This window comes from Ranitomeya imitator, chromosome 1, assembly GCF_032444005.1.
Source record: "Ranitomeya imitator isolate aRanImi1 chromosome 1, aRanImi1.pri, whole genome shotgun sequence".
Taxonomy (NCBI): domain Eukaryota; kingdom Metazoa; phylum Chordata; class Amphibia; order Anura; family Dendrobatidae; genus Ranitomeya; species Ranitomeya imitator.
Window position 1 is genome coordinate 357,480,912 of NC_091282.1, and position 21,198 is coordinate 357,502,109.

General features: G+C 41.0%; 1 protein-coding gene across 1 annotated transcript in view; it reads left to right on the top strand.

Moving 5' to 3' along the window:
- The window catches only part of LOC138666583 (solute carrier family 12 member 3-like), a 37,428-nt gene extending 21,472 nt beyond the window's left edge, over positions 1–15,956 (top strand). The window contains exons 17-26 of the mRNA XM_069754811.1: positions 984–1,106; positions 3,453–3,559; positions 4,395–4,477; positions 5,918–5,977; positions 6,074–6,178; positions 6,298–6,409; positions 6,526–6,612; positions 7,933–8,050; positions 12,796–12,863; positions 15,460–15,956. Of these exons, the coding sequence (XP_069610912.1) occupies positions 984–1,106; positions 3,453–3,559; positions 4,395–4,477; positions 5,918–5,977; positions 6,074–6,178; positions 6,298–6,409; positions 6,526–6,612; positions 7,933–8,050; positions 12,796–12,863; positions 15,460–15,601 (1,005 nt within the window). The 3' untranslated portion in view covers positions 15,602–15,956. The remainder of the gene's footprint in view (positions 1–983; positions 1,107–3,452; positions 3,560–4,394; positions 4,478–5,917; positions 5,978–6,073; positions 6,179–6,297; positions 6,410–6,525; positions 6,613–7,932; positions 8,051–12,795; positions 12,864–15,459) is intronic.
- Positions 15,957–21,198: the final 5,242 nt, after the last annotated feature.

Sequence of the window (21,198 nt, forward strand, 5' to 3'; positions counted from 1 at the left end):
AAAAATTAAGTAAACGTATCTAATGACATGAACATAAATGTTTTAACCCCTTAACGTCCAATGATGGATATATCTGACATTGGACACTTCCCCCTGTGATGAGCTCACACCTTTTCCAGCACATGACAGCTGTTGGTCGTGATTCCACCTGCGGCTGTTAGGGGCAAGCAGTACAAGCAATCGGATGATCGCAGCTTCTACTAAACAAGAAATGTTTTTAAAAAAATTAAACAATCAAAAAAAATTAAAGTTCAATTCACACCCAAAGTAAAACAATAAAAAAAAATCAAATATACACATATTTGGTATCACCGCGTTTAGAATTTCCTGATCTATCAATATATAAAAATAATTAATCCAATGAGTAAACGGCATAGAGAGAAAAAATTTGAAACCCCAGAATTACATTTTTTTGGTTGCTGCAATAGCAACATTGCAATAAAATGCAATAAAGGGCAATCAAAAGATTGTTTACACATCAAAATAGTATAAATAAAAATTTCAGATCAGCGGGCAAAAAAATAAGCCCTCACCCGGCCCCAGATCCTGAAAAATGGAGACACTACAGGTCTCGGAAAATGGCTTTTTTTTTTTGTTTTTACAAACTGGATTTTTTTTCACCACTTACATAAAAAAGAACCTAGACATGTTTGATGTATGTGAATTCGTTATGACCTGGAGAATCATAATGGCAGGTCAGTTTTAGCATTTAGTGACCATGGTAAAAAAATTCCCCAAAAATTGAGGAATTGCACTTCTTTTTGCAATTTCACCGCATTTGGAACTTCTTTCCTGTTTTCCAGTACATGGTAAAATCAATGGTGCCATTCAAAAGGACAACTTGTCCCTCAAAAACAAGCCCTCACATAGCCATATTAATGGAAAAATAAGAAAGTTGCCAAAAACGGAAATACCCCTGGTCCTTAAGGGATTAAAGAAAATTTCCTTAAAAACCACCATTTATAACCACTGTTTATTGACAGGACTCAGACAAGGTACCAGACTCGGATGGACAGCTTCGGTGGTTAAACACTAGGAAGGTGCGATCATTCTACAGTGTGATCCAAGAAAAGACTTTACAAGCTGGAGCCAAAAGTCTCATGCAGGTACAAAGACTTAACAACTTTATAACTCATAGTTAACTTTATGTAGCAGCAACATATTGTGTAGTGATGTACAACTAATTCACGAGTTGCATACAGTCCATCTGATCATATGTATTACATGATTGCTTTACTCCTGAAACAGTCAACTTCACCTATGGCAATTCTTTTTAAAGGGAACTTGTTACCATTGAAATCCAGTCCCATCTTCTAGCACCATGTTATGGAGCAGGGGGAGCTGAGTAGATTGATATATAGTTTTGTGAGAAAAGATTCAGTTGAACTTGTATTTTAATAATTTAATCCTGTGTTCTCCCTGGGATTTTCAGTCCAGTGGGCGGTCTTGTCAGAGATTGACAGCTATCCATGTCTGTACACATGTAAAAAGAAAGATGTCAATCACTGATAGGACTGCCCAATGGACTTAAAATCCTAGAAATAGCAAAGGTTTGTATATATACTGCTCAAAAAAGGGAACACTAAAATCCAACATCCTAGATATCACTAAATGAAATATTCCAGTTGTAAATCTTTATTCATTACATAGTGAATGTGTTGAGAACAATAAAACCTAAAAAGTATCAACGTAAATCACAACTAACATCCCACGGAGGTCTGGAGTTGGAATGATACTCAAAATCAAATTGAGGTCTGGCATTGTCCTGCATTAGGAGGAACCCAGGGCCAACCGCACCAGCTTATGGTTTCACAAGGGGTCTGAGGATCTCATCTCGGTACCTAATGGCAGTCAGGCTACCTCTGGCAAACACATGGAGGGCTGTCCAGCCCTCCAAAGAAATGCCACCCCACACCTTTACTGACCCACTGCCAAACCGGTCATACTGAAGGATGTTGCAGGCAGATCGCTCTCCACGGCATCTCCAGACTCTGTCACGTCTGTCACATGTGCTCAGTGTGAACCTGCTTTCATCTGTGAAGAGCACAGGGCACCAGTGGCGAATTTGCCAATTCTGGTGTTCTGTGGCAAATGCTAAGCGTCCTGCATGGTGTTGGGCTGTGAGCACAATCCCCATCTGTGGACGGCAGGCACTCAGACTATCCTCATGGAGTTGGTTTCTAACCGTTTGTGCAGACACATGCACATTTGTGGCCTGTTGGAGGTCATTTTGCAGGGCTCTGGCAGTGCTCCTCCTGTTCCTCCTTGCACAAAGGCTGAGGTAGCGGTCCTGCTGCTTGGTTGTTGCCGTCCTATGGCCCCCTCCATGTCTCCTGGTGTACTGGCCTGTCTCCTGGTAGCGCCTCCAGCCTCTGGACACTACGCTGACAAAGCAAACCTTCTTGCCACAGGTTGAATTGATGTGCCATCCTGGATGAGCTGCACCTGAGCCACTTGTGTGGGTTGTAGAGTCCATCTCATGCTACCAGGAGTGTGAAAGCACAACCAACATTCAAGTGACCAAAACATCAGCCAGAAAGCATTGGTACTGAGATGTGGTCTGTGGTCCCCACCTGCAGAACCACTCCTTTGTTGAGTGTGTCTTGATAATTGCCAATAATTTCCATCTGTTGTCTATTTCATTTGCACAACAGCATGTGAAATTGATTGTCAAGCAGTGTTGCTTCCTAAGTGGACAGTTTGATTTCACAGAAGTTTGATTTACTTGGAGTTATATTCTGTTGTTTGCGCTTCCTTTATTTTTTTGACCAGTGTATATTTCTATAATGAATCTACTCAGCTCCTTCTGCTCTATATCATGCTTTACATTGAAATGTATTTTCATGGTGACAGGCTCCCTTTAAATGTGTCACTTGTATGCAAGCGATGAAAGAAATGCCGTCACTTGCTAATCATAGGGATCTGATTGCAATTACCCTTTTGATGATTACACTATTTCAACGGTATCGGCAGTCACTCTCCTGGGGCCCATGTGACCTTTTTGTGTGTTACACGAGCCTTGCGCCAAATCAGTGTTGGCTTCACTCTCCTGCCTTCAGACGTATCAGACATTAAGAAGTGAACAGCCAGCCACAGGTAACTTCCTCTAAATGTCTGATTCATCCGGGAGCCTCAGTGGAGCAAGTGTCAACACCGTTGGGACAGCAATGACACCAGGATGAGTATAAGTGTCATTATTTTACGGGGGCAAACAGATTATAAAGGGGTTGTCCGAGTAGTGGACAACCCCTTTATAGAACTAACACTTACTAACGATCCGCTATGGTCATTAATATAGATGAGACATAATTTCCTTGATTGTAGGCCCTTCAGATATTGAGATCGGTACAAGATATAAACATGCACAATTAACACCAGTTTGTGAAGTATCTCACATATATTCTCTACTGTATACATACTACAGCAATTTATGATACCTTCTGTCCATGCAGGTCACTGGTCTAGGTCGTTTAAAGCCAAACACAGTGGTGTTGGGTTATAAAAGTAACTGGCAACAAGTTCCAGGGCAATGCTTAGAAGAATATGTGGGAATCATTAAGTGAGTAGTCTAGATTTCAAGTGGATTCTTCGATCTGCAATGTATAATCTCTTCCTCTGTAAACATAGGCCTGATTCATCATTGCATTTTGCCAGCGTGTTAGCTTGAACATCTCACAATTAGTGACTTGTGCCTTATTTACAGTTGTCTTTTAATGTTTAGTTAATTTTCTGATTTTTACATCAATGTGGCTTTTCCAGATGTTGTAGACTGATGCATCAAATGAAACTTTTTAAAAAGAAACAATTTGGCATAAACATACTAGTGGCAGAATGGGTCAAAGACCAAAAAAAGCATATTTTTTAATTTGTGCAAAAATTTATGAAGCATATGCACCATTTTGAAAAATGTGGAAAAGAGACAAGCGCACATAGGGTGGTAGTGTTTTGTATGTGGATAAGGGGTGAGAATGATACTCCCCTGATTGAGCTTTGTACGTCACAACTCCAATAAATGCCCATATCGAATTAAACTGCTGCAGTCCCATACTGTTCTCTTTCTCTAATCAAAATACTGTAAGAGACCATTGCAGCCTTGAAACACATTACAAACTACTTAAACAGCACAACTTAAGTGTGGAAGAATTTATTCTACATAAAAGTGTAGTCAGGTATGTGTCAAACCTCTACTATTTCTCAATTTTTAAGAATTTGGCTAAAAAATGACAATGAATGCAAATCATGAATCAGGTCCTATGTATGGCAATATGCCATCGCTGATGATCTTCCTTTTCTGACTTGCTCATTTGTGTCTTTGGTTTAGCACCATCTTCTTATAATCTGCAATTTATTTATCTGTAATCATTCCAAGTGAATAATTTTTACTCTTTTCATAGTGACTCCTTCGACTGTCAGTTTGGTGTGTGCATTCTACACATAAAGGATGGCCTTGATGTTTCCCAGAAGATGCAGGGGCAATGTATGTAGGTAGAGGGTTACATCACAAGATAGTAAAGGTACCGTCACACTCAGTGACGCTGCAGCGATATAGACGAGCCGATCGCTGGAGCATTGCTGTTTAGGTCGCTGTAGAGACGTCAAACACAATTACTCCAGAACGATGCAGGAGCGATCCAGTGACGTAACGGCGACTCACTTATCATTCTCGCTGGTTGTTAGCTCCATGTAAAACATTGCTGGCATCGTTGCTTTTGATGTCAAACATGACGATACATGCAGACCTGACGACCAAATAAAGTTCTGGACTTCTAGCTCCGACCAGCGATGGCACAGCGGGATCCAGATCGCTGCTGTGTGTCAAACACAACGAGATCGCTATCCAGGACGCTGCAACGTCATGGATCATTGTCGTTCTCGTTGTAAAGTTGCTGAGTGTGACGGTACCTTAAGACTTATGAGTAATCTGTGGGTGCCCATTGTTATCAATTGAAAAAGACGTTGAGCAGGGGTGTCAAACTGCATTCCTCGAGGGCCGCAAACCATGCGTGTTTTCAAGATGTCCTTAGCATTGCACAAGGTGCTGCAATCATTATGTGTGTAGGTGATTAAATTATCACCTGTGCAGTATAAGGAAATCCTGAAAACATGACCTGTTTGCAGCCCTCAAGGAATGCAGTTTGACACCCCTGACGTTGAGCATACCTTGCACATTATCGTAATAAAATAGGTGTGCTATAATATTTGCAGCACTGAAGAAGAAAAAAAAACACAGCTACGGCTTCAGCCCATCTTAATCAGCTCCATTTCTCATTAAGGCTGCACTGACTACAATAAGTGCACAACATAGATAGATAGTAGTGATGAGCGAAAGTGCTCGGATAACGTCTTATCTGAGCATGCTCGGATATTATCAAAGTATTTCGGGCATGCTCATATACTATGTTTGAGTCCCTGCGGCTGCATGATTTGCGACTGTTAGACAGCCTCAACACATGTGGGGATTCCCTAATAAACATGCAATACCCACGTTTTGTGGCTAACAGCCACAAATCATGCAGCCGCGGGGACTCGAACATAATATACAAGCACACCCCAGATACGCTGATAGCGGAGCATGCTCGGGATAAGACGCTATCCAAGCACGTTTACTCATCACTAATAGATAGATATCACTAAAGTGTCCTTAATAAGCAATTGTTGTGTATAGTAGATGTTAAATACTGATGCGTTTTGGACATGTCCTTACATGATGGCTGATCCACTAGCATGCATGGAAAATGTGAATTCCTTAGGACGTGCAGTTTAAGGTGGTTTAGAAATAGAAAATCTGATTCTGCGACAGTAGATTTACAATCCAGTAACCTTAGATATTGAGCATCTCCTAAAGAAAAGTAAATATGAGTATAATGTTTAAACCGTTAATTCACAAATCATCATAGATGTCCTATTATTGCTTTAGATAACTTAGCATTCCAGGATTCGGACGATGAGGTTATATATGACAAAGAAACAGAAAAAGGTAAGATTCTATTTCATACCATGGGGTTAAGTTTTGACTAATCTTTTGTGATGAAAATTCTCATTATTTAGTATCACGTCTGTTCTTCATTTCTAGAGCCCCCAACTATATTGCCAGAAATAATGAATCAAACCAACACTGAATTCCAGAGCCGCCAAGGCAAGAAAAGCATCCATATTTATTGGCTGTATGATGATGGAGGTGAGAACAATTCAATATTTTTTGGCTTATCAATAAATTTTATATATGTATCAACAAATATTTCATATTGAACAAAAACTATTGCATGATTTTTTTATTTCATTTTTATTATTCTCAAGGTCTCACCCTTCTTATCCCTTACCTGTTAACTCGAAGAAAACGTTGGAGCCAATGCAAAGTACGAGTCTACATCAGAGGAACCCAGGAGAATGCAGAAGAAGAGAGAAAAGAGTATGTTTCCATTGGAATGCCATATGGATGGCCGAGAGAAAGCGGGTGGTCAAGTGGATGACAGCAAAAGAGCAATTGTACCCTACTAATGTCTCTTGTCCAATTTGTACCAACAGAATGCAGATACTGCTAGAAAAGTTCAGATTGGGATTCCAGGATGTTGTAGTGCTGACAGATATTGACCAGAAGCCCCATCCTAAAAAGTAAGTACATAGGGTTCTGTAGGGATCAAGCTCTTTGGGTAGTCGATGGCATACACACAGGCAGGCAATATGGTCAGGTCCAAAATAGCTGACATTTATTATTTCCAGAAACTTCCAGGTAAAGTCCAAACAAAACAGCCTTTTTTGGGCACAAAAGTTATAAGAGAACCTAAACAGAAAATAAACAGTCCATATATTGCACAGGATCACTCATTTAGACATCAGTCCTTCACTCAGCCTCTGGCAGATTCCGAGCCACATGAACAAGGTCTTTCACTTTCCACACAAAGACCTAAATACCAGAGGTGTTACCACCTCTAAACCCAGACACTTGTGAACAGGCCAGCTGCCATGTTTAATCCTGCTGCACCTGATGGATTGAAGGATAGGTATGACTAGTCCCGCCCATCTCTTACCACCCATTCCTGAAACCTAGACCTATGCTGCTCCATTTAACAAACCTCTCAGTACTCGATCAGTGCTAGAGCCTTCTTTCTAGGTTTCATAGTACCGAGGATCAACACCTCGGTGACACATGCACTATGTTCCGGACTTGTCCAGCTGCCTGTCTATAGCTCCTATAATGCTAATTAGGATGCAAACAGAACGATAACTCATACAATGATCGCATTACATTGCATGGACTGGAACAGAACCTCTCCTGACCTGGGGAAGACAGCGTATAATATTTCTCTGCACTGTCAAATTCAGATCAGGAGAGCAGACGGCCAGTACGAGGATTGCGATGCATTCCTCGCAAGAGTTATACGGTCGTCTGTCTGCTCCCTTGTAGGAATCTTTTTACATTTATTCAGCTAACTACTTCGATATTAGAGGACAATTTGAATAAGTAGTATACCGTTAAAATTATCTTCAAACAATGAACAGCCTTGAAAAAGTATACACACCATGTGAATTTCGCCACATTTTTTCATGTTACACCCACAACTTAAATGTATTTTATTGGGATTTTATGTACCATCCCATCACAAAGTAGCAAGTATTTCTAAAGTGTGAAGGAAATGATACATGGTTTTCTAAATAAAAATATAAATATCAAAATTATGCCGTGCATTTATGTACAGCCCTCTAAAGTCTGATAATCCTAAATAAAATCCGGAGAGACCAATTGTCTCGCACAAAATTCCAATAAAATACATTTACATTTGTGTGGATGTAACATGGAAAAAGGTGGAAATGTTAACAAGGTAATACTTTTTCAAGGCACTGTATATACTGTTTGTTTTTACTAGAAAATCGAAAACCCTGTGATACTTAAATATAAGATACCCTTTTAACCTCTTTTTCCTCTCTGTACAGCATGCAATTGTTTGAGGACCTTATTGCCCCATATAATATTAATAACCAGACGGGGAATGAACTAGAGATTCCACCCTGGAGAATCAGTGACAAGGACCTCCTAAACCACACGGCTAAGGTAAATATTTTATTGATATGACATAATATTGGGATGATGGCGAGTTCTCATAGTAAAATGACAGTGCTTCTTGTGTGCTGTATAAACATTATATATAAATAACTAGATGGTAGCCCGATTCTAACGCATCGGGTATTCTAGAATATATATGCGTAGTGTATAGCACAGCCCACGTAGTATATTGCACAGCAGCCCACGTAGTATATTGCACAGCAGCCCACGTAGTATATTGCCCAGCCCACGTAGTACATTGCACAGCCCACGTTGTATATTGCGCAGCCCACGTTGTATATTGCGCAGCCCACGTTGTATATTGCGCAGCCCACGTAGTATATTGCGCAGCCCACATAGTATATTGCGCAGCCCACATAGTATATTGCGCAGCCCACGTTGTATATTGCGCAGCCCACGTTGTATATTGTCCAGCCCACGTTGTATATTGCCCAGCCCACGTTGTATATTGCCCAGCCCACGTTGTATATTGCCCAGCCCACGTTGTATATTGCCCAGCCCGTTGTATATTGCCCAGCCCACGTTGTATATTGCCCAGCCCACGTTGTATATTGCGCAGCCCACGTAGTACATTGCCCAGCCCCCGTTGTATATAGCCCTTAGACAGACGGAAGTGACCCTTAGACAATTATATAGTAGATGTATGAGTTATTGGCTTCTACTATAAGGTCAATATGCTCTACATGCGAGCAAAATGTGTAGACATTGTCTGGCAAGATAGTGTATAGAGATATTAAAAAGAAAAAAAAAAAAAGGCAAAGTACAATAAGTTCCAAAAATTTAATTTCCCTTTGGGGAAAAAGAGTTAAAGTGGTTGGGGACCATTTTTGACTATGTGAGGAAACAAAGAGGTGGTAAAAGCAAAACATTGCAAAATTTCTAATGAAATCAAGTTGTGAAAATGGATTCTAGTCCCAAATACTGTATATGCATGTAAAGAAAAAAAAAAAAGGTGGGCTACCTCTTTAACCCAATGGCACACACCTACGTAATTATTGGGGTGATCGCATGTGGAGGTGGCTCAGGAGCTGATCTCTTCACACAGGTGGCTGTATTTAACCTCTTAACACCCAAGGGTGGTTTGCACGTTAATGACCAGGCCAATTTTTACTCTTCCATGGATCCCGGTGATTCGGACATTGTTTTCTCGTGACATATTTTACTTTACGTTAGTGGTAAAATTTCTTTGATATTTCCTGCGTTTATTTGTGAAAAAAAACAGAAATTTGGCAAAATTTTAGAAAATTTTGCAATTTTCAAACTTAGAATTTTCATGTCTTTAAATCACAGAGATTATGTCACAAAATACTTAATAAGTAACATTTCCTACATGTCTACTTTACATCAGCACAATTTGGGATTAAAACTTGACCAGCGATTTCTCATTTTTACAACACCATTTCTTTTTAGGGACCACATCACATTTGAAGTCACTTTGAGGGGTCTATATGATAGAAAATACCCAAGTGTGACACCATTCTAAAAACTGTACCCCTCAAGGTGCTTAAAACCACATTCAAGAATGTGGCCGTGATCGTTGGAAAGTCCTTGTGTGGTCGCTGGAGAGCTTTCACACAGACAGCTCTCCAGCGACCAACGATGCCGAAGTCCCCGGGTAACCAGGGTAAACATCGGGTTACTAAGCGCAGGGCCGCGCTTAGTAACCCGATGTTTACCCTGGTTACCATTGTAAATGTAAAAAAAAAAAAACCACATACATTCCGGTGCCTGTCACGTCCCCGGCGTCCGCTTCCCTGCACTCCTCCTGCATCCTGTGTAAGCGCCGGCAGTAAAGCAGAGCGGTGACGTCACCGCTGTGCTCTGCTTTACGGCCGGCCGTCGCAGCGGCGACGCGCCCCTATGTTTAACATAGGGGACGCGTGCGTTTTTTTGTTAGCGTTTTTCGACATGAGCGTCGTTTTCGACGCTAGCGTCGGACGCACGAAAATGCAACAAGTTGCATTTTTCGTGCGTCCGATTTTCGTCAAAAAACGACGCACGCATCGCAAAACGCAGCGTTTTTGCGCGCGTTTTTGGTGCGTCGCGCGTTGCGTCGCCGACGCACCGGCGCGCAACGCTAATGTGAACGTAGCCTTAGACGTACTATTCCGTCCATGGGAATTAAGTCCCAGGTCACATGGACAGAATAGTACGTCCAATGCCAGAAAGGGGTTAAAGGTTTTCCCATGAACAAAAGTTGATTTTATTCAATAGATCTAATAATAATAACTTTCACAATTGGATGTGTTTAAAAAAATGTTCCTGCGCTGAGATAATCTTATAAATGTGCCCCTGCTGTGTACTGTGTAACGGCTGTGTCTGACCGTGCAGGAGCATGGTCTGATTATACAACATCTCCTGGCCAGGGAAGGGAGGAGAATATAGACATTACAGCACAGACTCAAAAATGATTTGCACCCCGCTGTCGATCTCTAACACCAGCATTTAGATGGAATACACACTATTACTTACCCAGCACCCATCAGCACCCTGTTTCACAATAGTAAGATGCTGATAGTTTACCATGGTAGCTGGGGGCCTGCAAAAGGCTCTAGTCACCACCATCTTGGAAGTCCTTAGAAGCACAGCTATATGCGGAGCTCCAAAGGAGACCATGGTATTGACTTTTATAAAGTATATGCAATCACATATCATGTCCCCTAATGAGACTAAAAAAAGTAAAAAAAAATAAAAATAAGTTTTTAAAAAGTAAAAAAAAATGTAAAAGTTAAAATCATCCCACTTTTTTTCCCATGAAAAATAAATAAATAACAATAAAAAACCCTTATTAACGAGTCCGATTGGTTAAAATATTAGTTTAATCAACACAATCGGTAAATGCCATAGTGGAAAACAACACAAATCAAAACTTAAATGCTGTTTTGGTCTCCCACTCTTCCCTAAAAATAATGTAATAAACAGATTGAAACATTTCATGTAGCCAAAAATGGTATCCATAAAACTGTCACCTTAGCATGAAAAAAACAATCCTCACACAGATTAATCGATGGAATTTTTTTTTTTTTTTTTTTACAAATGTCTCAGTAAATGGTGACAAATTTTTATTTTCCCATTTCTGATTTTTCGTCATTTAAATGGAAAAAAAATAAAAATCTATACACATTTGGTATCACCGTAATCATGCTGACCTGTAGAATTGCGATTCAGAGTAACCTTTACCATAGAATGTACGGTAAAAAAAGAAAAAAAAAACAAAAATGGCAGAAGTGCATTTTTTTCATAGTTTCACCACACTTGGATTTTTTTCCCCATTTTTCAGTACATTAAATGGTAAAATTAATGGTTTCATTCAAATCTAGAAGATGTACCGCAAAAAAGAGCAAGACATCGTATGGCAATGTGGACGGAAAAATAAAAACATTATGGCTCTTGGAAAAAAGGGAGGAAAAAATGTGCAGAGAAGGGCACAGAGGACCTGTCACTTGCCATAAAAATTAAATTGTTGCAACTGATGTAAATGTCGCTCTTCTCCTGAATCTGTTATTTGTTGTCTCTGTACCTCTCCATTCCTGAGGTATAGCCCTCTTCACACTATATAAATTTTGTCTTTTTAGCCATCTGAGGTGGTCCTCAAGAAGAGTTGATGACCACACCTATCTGAATAAAAAATACTAGACTTACATATATGATAGAGGGGACCTTTTTTCAGGCGTGAAAGGTCCAGGAAGAAAAGAAAAACAAATAGAGATTTTAGAGAACAGCAGCATTTATATCAGACAAAAAAAAAACCCAACCCATATTTATGGCAAGTGACAGTCTTCTTTAGGCCGGAGTCACACTAGTGTATAATACGGATGAGTGCTATGTGATAAAGACACTCGGACCAGTAGTAATCTATGGGGCAGCTCAGATCACCGGTTTTTTTTTTTCAGGCATATTCAGTGAGAAATACGCACACATTTTCCTTATTTCAGCCCATTGAACCATTAAATTCATTGAGCAAAAGCAGTAAGAAATATAAACAATACGGATACATAGGTGCGAGAAAATTGCATACGCATCACACACGGATGACCATCCGGCCAGAGAATCGGACCTATTTTTCATACGCTGCGTCCGACTCCGGCCTTAAGAGGATAGTTGCTCACCAGTTTAGATGATGTGATTGGCGCAGCTGTTTTTGTGGCGTCCGTATGTGACACAGTCAATTCCAATGTTTATAGCAGACTGGGAGTTACCGAATAGTGTCGAAATCCAGATGTTTTTGAATTGTGGAACTTTATTTAATACCTCGGCATTCAACACATTTCGAGGTATACAACGTCTTCCTCAGGTAAAATGAGACAAATGTACTCCAAACTGAGGGAATCCAACAGCATTTAAAGGGACACTGTCACCTGAATTTGGAGGGAACAATCTTCAGCCATGGAGGCGGGGTTTTTGGGTGTTTGATTCACCCTTTCCTTACCCGCTGGTTGCATGCTGGCTGCAATATTGGATTGAAGTTCATTCTCTGTCCTCCATAGTACACGCCTGCACAAGGCAAGATTGCACAGCGCAGGCATGTACTATGGAGGACAGAGAATGAACTTCAATCCAATATTGCAGCCAGCATGCAGCCAGCGGGTAAGGAAAGGGTGAATCAAACACCCAAAAACCCCGCCTCCATGGCTGAAGATTGTTCCCTCCAAATTCAGGTGACATTGTCCCTTTAAGTAGAGGAGCAATTTATCACGGTGGTTTATTTAATATGACTTGTATTTTCTTCTCAGACGGAACGATACGTCAGAATAAACGAGATCCTGCAACAAAACTCCCAGGATGCCGCTATTATTGCAATGTAAGTTAAAAAAAAAAATCAACATTGAAAGACAGGAAATTGTGGGTTAATTTTTTTTATTGTCATTAACAATAAATGAGGCCTTGTATGCAATTATGCCTTTTTTGCACCCTTCAAAAACAGAGCTGATAATCACTTGTCTGAAAATTTTGAACTGTGAGAAAAAGCGATAAAGGGCTCCTTCCCACTTGTGATGTCATAGGGTAAAAAATCGGATTGCACTTTCCCCAATGTTTCTCTATGGCGCAGCAAGCTCACATCTATGATTATTTTCTCATGCCGATTCGGCATGCTGCGATTGCACCCGAGAATCAGCTCGCACGTACCCATATAAGTCTACCTGAGTGCAGTGTGATTCCCACCAAAAAGGGGAGATGGAGAAATTAGTTTCTCCGTTCCCTCCGCAACTTTACTCAGAGTCTCTCATGTGAGAGGATCGGAGCACAGAGCACTGACACTCAGATCACGCTCACAGCAGAGTAGGAGCCGAGGGTCATTCGCATATCGCATCCAATGCTCTCGCATGAGAGAATCATCGGATACCATACGCTAATGGGACTCCGGTCAAGCATTGCAAATTCACAAGAAAATAACAGTTGTTGCTCATCTATGTCTGATATTGCACCTGAAAAAAAGTATAAGCAAATATATACACTCCTCAACATGGAAATTGCAAAACCAAGAAGGAAAATTTGTGGACTTATGAAAATTACAGGATGGATAGACACGTTAGTGATTTGCAAATGGTGAAAAAAAAATGGAAACAAAATTTTCAAAACATCGTTTTTTTCAACGTCAAGTATGAGCGCCACACGCAGAAACACATGTACTTACAGGACTTGACTGCTATCAATGAGGTCTTTAATGGTTGTCTGAGGGATGTTCTGCCACGCTGATTGCAACTCAGGCAAGAAAATCAGTTCGATCAGCTGCTGGAAGCCCCCTTTGCAATTGCAGACCAGTGCACGATGGGAGACAAGTCTGGAGGTACTGCAGAGAATAGTAGCATGTTTCAGCCACACAGGCAGCTCACAGTGGCACAAGCACCATGTAGTTTGGCATTGCTATGTTGAAAAACAGCTCATCAGTCACTTTGGAGAAATGGCCATACCAGTAGTTCCAAGATTAATCCATTCCATACTGCAACTGATATTGGACGCCATTTACCAAGCATAAGGGATCAAACAGTGTCTACACAAACTATCAGAAGGCATTTGCACGAAATGTGGCTACTAGCTGGAAGTCCAGCTACAGGTGTTCCTTTTACCTCATTCCACTACTATCAAAGGTTATTATGGTGCAGAGCAAGACGACAATGGAGGCTGGAGCGGAGGTCCATCCTCTCTACCCGGTTTGGTCTTGTAAGTAATGATAGCTAGATTGGTATGCAAAACATCTGGGCTACATCATGAAGAGGCCCTCATGAGAGAGTCACATAGAACCTTCTTCCATGTTTATGGTGTAGGGTGTCATAATATATGGAAGCCGGATCCTAGTCTGCATTCCAAGTATGCCAACAGCTCAGCAATTAATTGATTTAACTGTGGAACCAGTGGTATTGTATGTCCCAAGATCTGTTTTTCAATATGACAATGATAGGGGACTTGTTGCTTGTGTTCCCGTGAGCAGCCTGCATCACCTAAACGTGCTACCATGCATATAGAGTCTCAAGGACTTGTCTCCCATTGAGCACATCTGGGACGTCATTGGTCAACAATTGCAGAGGGAGCTGACAGTAGCGGATTTGATGATCTGCGAGCTCAAGTGCATTCAGTGTGACCAAACGTTCCTCAGCCAACCATTGATAACCTCATTAATAGCATGCACAGGTGTGTAAGTGTGTATATTTCTGCAAGTAGCACTCATACTTGATACCGAATAAATCAAGATGGTTTGTTAATTTTTTTTCACTATATGCATATTATTAATAGGACTATGATCATGTGATTTCCTAAATGCTACAATTTTTGCTTCTTGGCTGTTGCAATTTCACCAGGCTTTCCCAATATAAAGTACGGTGAGTACCTGTAAGCCCTGTTACAGAACTATGGAATAATAATTTCTGCCCCAATCCAAGGCACAAAAAAGACCTTTTATTATACTCACTGATTGGCGCAGTCCGGTCCGCTGGGCGTCTTTGGTCTTGGTCTCTATTACATCATCCACAGTGTACGCTATTGTGCTCCTTCGCAGGAGCATTGCTCTCTGCCATTCCAAGGGAAGAGCAAAGTACTGTACTGCGCATGCGCCAGAAAAGGCCAAAGAGCGCCGATGACCTATAGGTTAAGCTGGCGCATGTGCACACTGCAGTGCCTTGCTCAGCCCTTGGCAGAACAGAGAGAAGTGCCCATCGGACCAGACTGCACCATTTGTGAGGATTGGGGACATGCATGCAGAAAACTAGAATGCTTCCGTACTTTATAAGGAGGAAACCTCGTAACAGGTTCCCTTGAAGACAGATTTGTGAATCCTTCACAATACTGTCCTTCACAATATGTCCTTATACCCTACCATTTTGACAGAAAGCTCCAAATACATATAAAAATGCATTTTTAAGACGTTATTAGGTGTTAATACTGTATCCTCTTGTTTGCAGAAGCCTGCCAATTGCCATCAAATCAGCATGTCCCAGTTCCCTCTACATGGCTTGGCTGGAAAGCTTATCCCGAGACATCGTCCCACCAGTAACTTTCATCCGTGGTAACCAGCAGGACACTCTGACAATATACTGCCAGTGAACACTGAAGAAAGTGGATCTTAAAGTTATGATAAGAATTGTGCTTATATTTCTTAAAGAGTAGGTCGCCTTGCTGAGATGAGATTCGCTGTATGGTGATTTAAATCCTCTTATCCATAGCAACAGACTACCTTCCTTTTTTATACAGTCAATTGTAGTCTGTTACTAAGGAACAAAATATCTTCCGTTACTAAGGAACAAAATATCTTTTTCTGGCAAAAAACAAGTAGTATTGCCCTAAATTCTCTCTACCTATGGGGTATCTGCATGTAATATGAGAATCTGTTATAAGGAAACAGTGAGAAGCAGCTGATGAAAATGATGAATAACATTTGTTAAATCTCAGTTGGGAGGTCCCTGCATTTTTTTTTAAACATCTCCCATGTAAATAGTCATTCTTTACCTGCAATAGTTGTAAGTTTATCTTGTCTCAAGTTCTTAAAGATAAATTGCAAAGTGCTTGCAAAAAACAAAGTAGCTTTGCAATTGACACCCTATTGCAGTTTTCAGAATGGCCAGTTGCCTATGCAAATAGCTCGATGCAAGTAGGTTTTATGCTTTATAGCCTGCTCACGGTACGTTGAAGCTGGCCATATTGCTGGATAAGTCCAGCCTCAGTGCCCCAGTGGGTCTCCCAATGCTGCAGAAGTTGAGCTACCTCTGCTCGCAGCCTGGGATAATGCACTGTTCACACCAAAGGCACGACCATTCCGCTGGTACAAACCGTCAATCTACAGGAACGCGCTTGACCATAGAACAAACCATTAAGACAACTGTTTTTTTCTGTGTTACCTGAACCTGTAAAATAGCCTGTAAATAAAAGTTGTCTTGTAATTATTTTGTAGAGATGTTTTATTCCATTTCAGCAATTATTGCAGCCTGGAATTTTTTTTGTCATAGGTGACAAAGCAGAAGAAGTCAGGTATTATTTCATATATAATTCAATTTCTTACTTATGATAGGTCTCCTCTAAATTTGGACACTACAAAAATGCATATTTTTGTTCTAAAGTATGCTGCTATACTCATAATCGATCAATATACATAGCCAAATGCGGAACCTGAACATTGGTTCCCAGCTCCTCGGGAACAACATTTAGCACCCTTATTTTAGACCCAGTATTTATTTATTTTTTACAAAAGTTGGGTGGTTACAAAGGTTCTCCCGGACACCTCCTGCTCAGATATATTAGGTGCTGTGGACGCTTCCTCCTCCTTGTCATCAAACAGTATCGACAACAGAAGCTCATCAGCTGTAACATGTGACGAGGTTTCTTCAGTTGGGACCTAGCTATCAGACAAGCTACCAGGCAGTACCGCTTTCCCCCACAAATCCCAAAATAGAAGAAAATCATGAATGACAATTACAGGGTATAACCAGGTCTTTGACCTCTCACACTTTATGGGACACGGAACCAGTTTGTATCGATGTCGACCTGGACCACAGGGAAGTCCAGTAGCCCTGTCACTTGGACACTGTTCAGTCAGCTGGAATTCCTGAAATTACTTGCCAGGATGAAGACCAGAGATGCAAGCAGGGTAGGCGAAGTAGGGGCAACGTCAGCCCATGCTGCAGTCCATCGGCTCAGACGTCAAGGGACAATTGGCCAATATACGATCTGGGGCACGACAGCTTTTTCCTATTGCTTCATTTTGATCACTGTGATTAGGGTTACGGTTGTGGTGGTTACAGCTGTGTTGGGGTTAGGGTTGGGATTAGGGTCAAGGATAGGGCTGTGTTAAGTTTGGAGTTAGAATTGAGGTTTTTTCACTGCTTAGGTACATCAGAGGGTCTCCAAACGCGACAGGGAACTAGGCATTGATTCCAGCCAATTTTGCGTTCAAAAAGTCAAAGGGTATGTTTCCACCGTCATGATTACATCCGGATTAGCTGCGGATTGAACGCTGCGTACAGCCACAGTGTTCAATAGGCAGCGTCCAGATGTTACAGCATGGTGGAGGGGATTTTGTGAAATCCCATCTTCGCTATGGGTGCGAACACACATCCGGCGGCCCTGCATTTCCGGACATGCGGCGCGTGTTTTTAGAACGCAGCATGTCTGTTTACCTTGCAGTGACGCTCTGTCTCCACAAGGTAAATAACACAGTCCTATGCATAGGGTGTGGCGATTTCGGATGTGTTCAATTAACACATCCGGAATCACCGCACGAACAGAAGGGGGCGGCTCTTTGGGCGGAACTGGGTTTCCGCTCCATCCAAAGCGCCATCAATACGGCCCGTGGACACATACCCAAACGGTGCTCCCTCCCTTCTGAGCCCTGCCATGCGCCCAAACAGTGGCTTTCCCCCACATGCGGGGTATCAGTGTACTCCGGAGAAATTGCACAACAAACTTTGTGGTCCATTTTCTCTTGCTACCCTTTTGAAAATAAAAAAAAGTTTGAGTCTAAAAAAACTTTTTGGGTGAAAAAAGTAAAATGTTCATTTTTTTCTTTCCACATTCCTTTAGTTCTTGTGAAGCACTTGAAGGGTTAATAAACTTCTTGAATGTGATTTTGAGCACCTTGAGGGGTGCAGTTTTTAGACGCAAGTCATACTGAAGAAATTATCACCAACATGAAGAACAATATGTCACGAAAAACAATCTGTGTTTATTGTAACTTTATTCCATACGTGCCAACACCACTGAACACAGGTCATCAAACATACGTAAACTTTCTTATTCAAAGACGTTTGGAAAAAAAATACCATCACCCTTAAAAACAGTAAGTGTAACCCTCAGCCGTGGGTCCTCCAACCAAGAAAAATACATGGTAGGTATATAACTCAACTATTGACAGATACAATTAACCCCTTGGTGACAGAGCCAATTTTGTCCTTAATGACAAGACAATTTTTACAATTCTGACCTCCCTTTATGAGGTTATAGCTCTGGAACGCTTCAACATAGTAACATAGTAAGGCCGAAAAAAGACATTTGTCCATCCAGTTCAGCCTATATTCCATCATAATAAATCCCCAGATCTACGTCCTTCTACAGAACCTAATAATTGTATGATACAATATTGTTCTGCTCCAGGAAGACATCCAGGCCTCTCTTGAACCCCTCGACTGAGTTCGCCATCACCACCTCCTCAGGCAAGCAATTCCAGATTCTCACTGCCCTAACAGTAAAGAATCCTCTTCTATGTTGGTGGAAAAACCTTCTCTCCTCCAGACGCAAAGAATGCCCCCTTGTGCCCGTCACCTTCCTTGGTATAAACAGATCCTCAGCGAGATATTTGTATTGTCCCCTTATATACTTATACATGGTTATTAGATCGCCCCTCAGTCGTCTTTTTTCTAGACTAAATAATCCTAATTTCGCTAATCTATCTGGGTATTGTAGTTCTCCCATCCCCTTTATTAATTTTGTTGCCCTCCTTTGTACTCTCTCTAGTTCCATTATATCCTTCATGAGCACCGGTGCCCAAAACTGGACACAGTACTCCATGTGCGGTCTAACTAGGGATTTGTACAGAGGCAGTATAATGCTCTCATCATGTGTATCGACCTCTTTTAATGCACCCCATGATCCTGTTTGCCTTGGCAGCTGCTGCCTGGCACTGGCTGCTCCAGGTAAGTTTATCATTAACTAGGATCCCCAAGTCCTTCTCCCTGTCAGATTTACCCAGTGGTTTCCCATTCAGTGTGTAATGGTGATATTGATTCCTTCTTCCCATGTGTATAACCTTACATTTATCATTGTTAAACCTCATCTGCCACCTTTCAGCCCAAGTTTCCAACTTATCCAGATCCATCTGTAGCAGAATACTATCTTCTCTTGTATTAACTGCTTTACATAGTTTTGTATCATCTGCAAATATCGATATTTTACTGTGTAAACCTTCTACCAGATCATTAATGAATATGTTGAAGAGAACAGGTCCCAATACTGACCCCTGCGGTACCCCACTGGTCACAGCGACCCAGTTAGAGACTATACCATTTATAACCACCCTCTGCTTTCTATCACTAAGCCAGTTACTAACCCATTTACACACATTTTCCCCCAGTCCAAGCATTCTCATTTTGTGTACCAACCTCTTGTGCGGCACGGTATCAAACGCTTTGGAAAAATCGAGATATACCACGTCCAATGACTCACCGTGGTCCAGCCTATAGCTTACCTCTTCATAAAAACTGATTAGATTGGTTTGACAGGAGCGATTTCTCATAAACCCATGCTGATATGGAGTTAAACAGTTATTCTCATTGAGATAATCCAGAATAACATCCCTCAGAAACCCTTCAAATATTTTACCAACAATAGAGGTTAGACTTACTGGCCTAGAATTTCCAGGTTCACTTTTAGAGCCTTTTTGAATATTGGCACCACATTTGCTATGCGCCAGTCCTGCGGAACAGATCCTGTCGCTATAGAGTCCCTAAAAATAAGAAAAAATGGTTTATCTATTACATTACTTAGTTCTCTTAGTACTCGTGGGTGTATGCCATCCGGACCCGGAGATTTATCTATTTTGATCTTATTTAGCCGGTTTCGCACCTCTTCTTGGGTTAGATTGGTGACCATTAATATAGGGTTTTCATTGTTTCTTGGGATTTCACCTAGCATTTCATTTTCCACCGTGAATACCGTGGAGAAGAAGGTGTTTAATATGTTAGCTTTTTCCTCGTCATCCACAACCATTCTTTCCTCACTATTTTTTAAGGGGCCTACATTTTCAGTTTTTATTCTTTTACTATTGATATAGTTGAAGAACAGTTTGGGATTAGTTTTACTCTCCTTAGCAATGTGCTTCTCTGTTTCCTTTTTGGCAGCTTTAGTTTTTTAGATAAAGTATTTTTCTCCCTATAGTTTTTTAGAGCTTCAATGGTGCCATCTTGCTTTAGTAGTGCAAATGCTTTCTTTTTACTGTTAATTGCCTGTCTTACTTCTTTGTTTAGCCACATTGGGTTTTTCCTATTTCTAGTCCTTTTATTCCCACAAGGTATAAACCGCTTACACTGCCTATTTAGGATGTTCTTAAACATTTCCCATTTATTATCTGTATTCTTATTTCTGAGGATATTGTCCCAGTCTACCAGATTAAGGGCATCTCTAAGCTGGTCAAACTTTGCCTTCCTAAAGTTCAGTGTTTTTGTGACTCCCTGACAAGTGCCCCTAGTGAAAGACAGGTGAAACTGTACAATATTGTGGTCGCTATTTCCTAGATGCCCAACCACCTGCAGATTTGTTATTCTGTCAGGTCTATTAGATAGTATTAGGTCTAAAAGTGCTGCTCCTCTGGTTGGATTCTGCACCAATTGTGAAAGATAATTTTTCTTGGTTATTAGCAGAAACCTGTTGCCTTTATGGTTTCCACAGGTTTCACTTTCCCAGTTAATATCCGGGTAGTTAAAGTCCCCCATAACCAGGACCTCATTATGGGTTGCAGCTTCATCTATCTGCTTTAGAAGTAGACTTTCCATGGTTTCTGTTATATTTGGGGGTTTGTAACAGACCCCAATGAGAATTTTGTTACCATTTTTCCCTCCATGAATTTCGACCCATATGGACTCGACATCCTCATTTCCTTCGCTAATATCCTCCCTTAAAGTGGACTTTAGACAAGACTTTACATAGAGACAAACCCC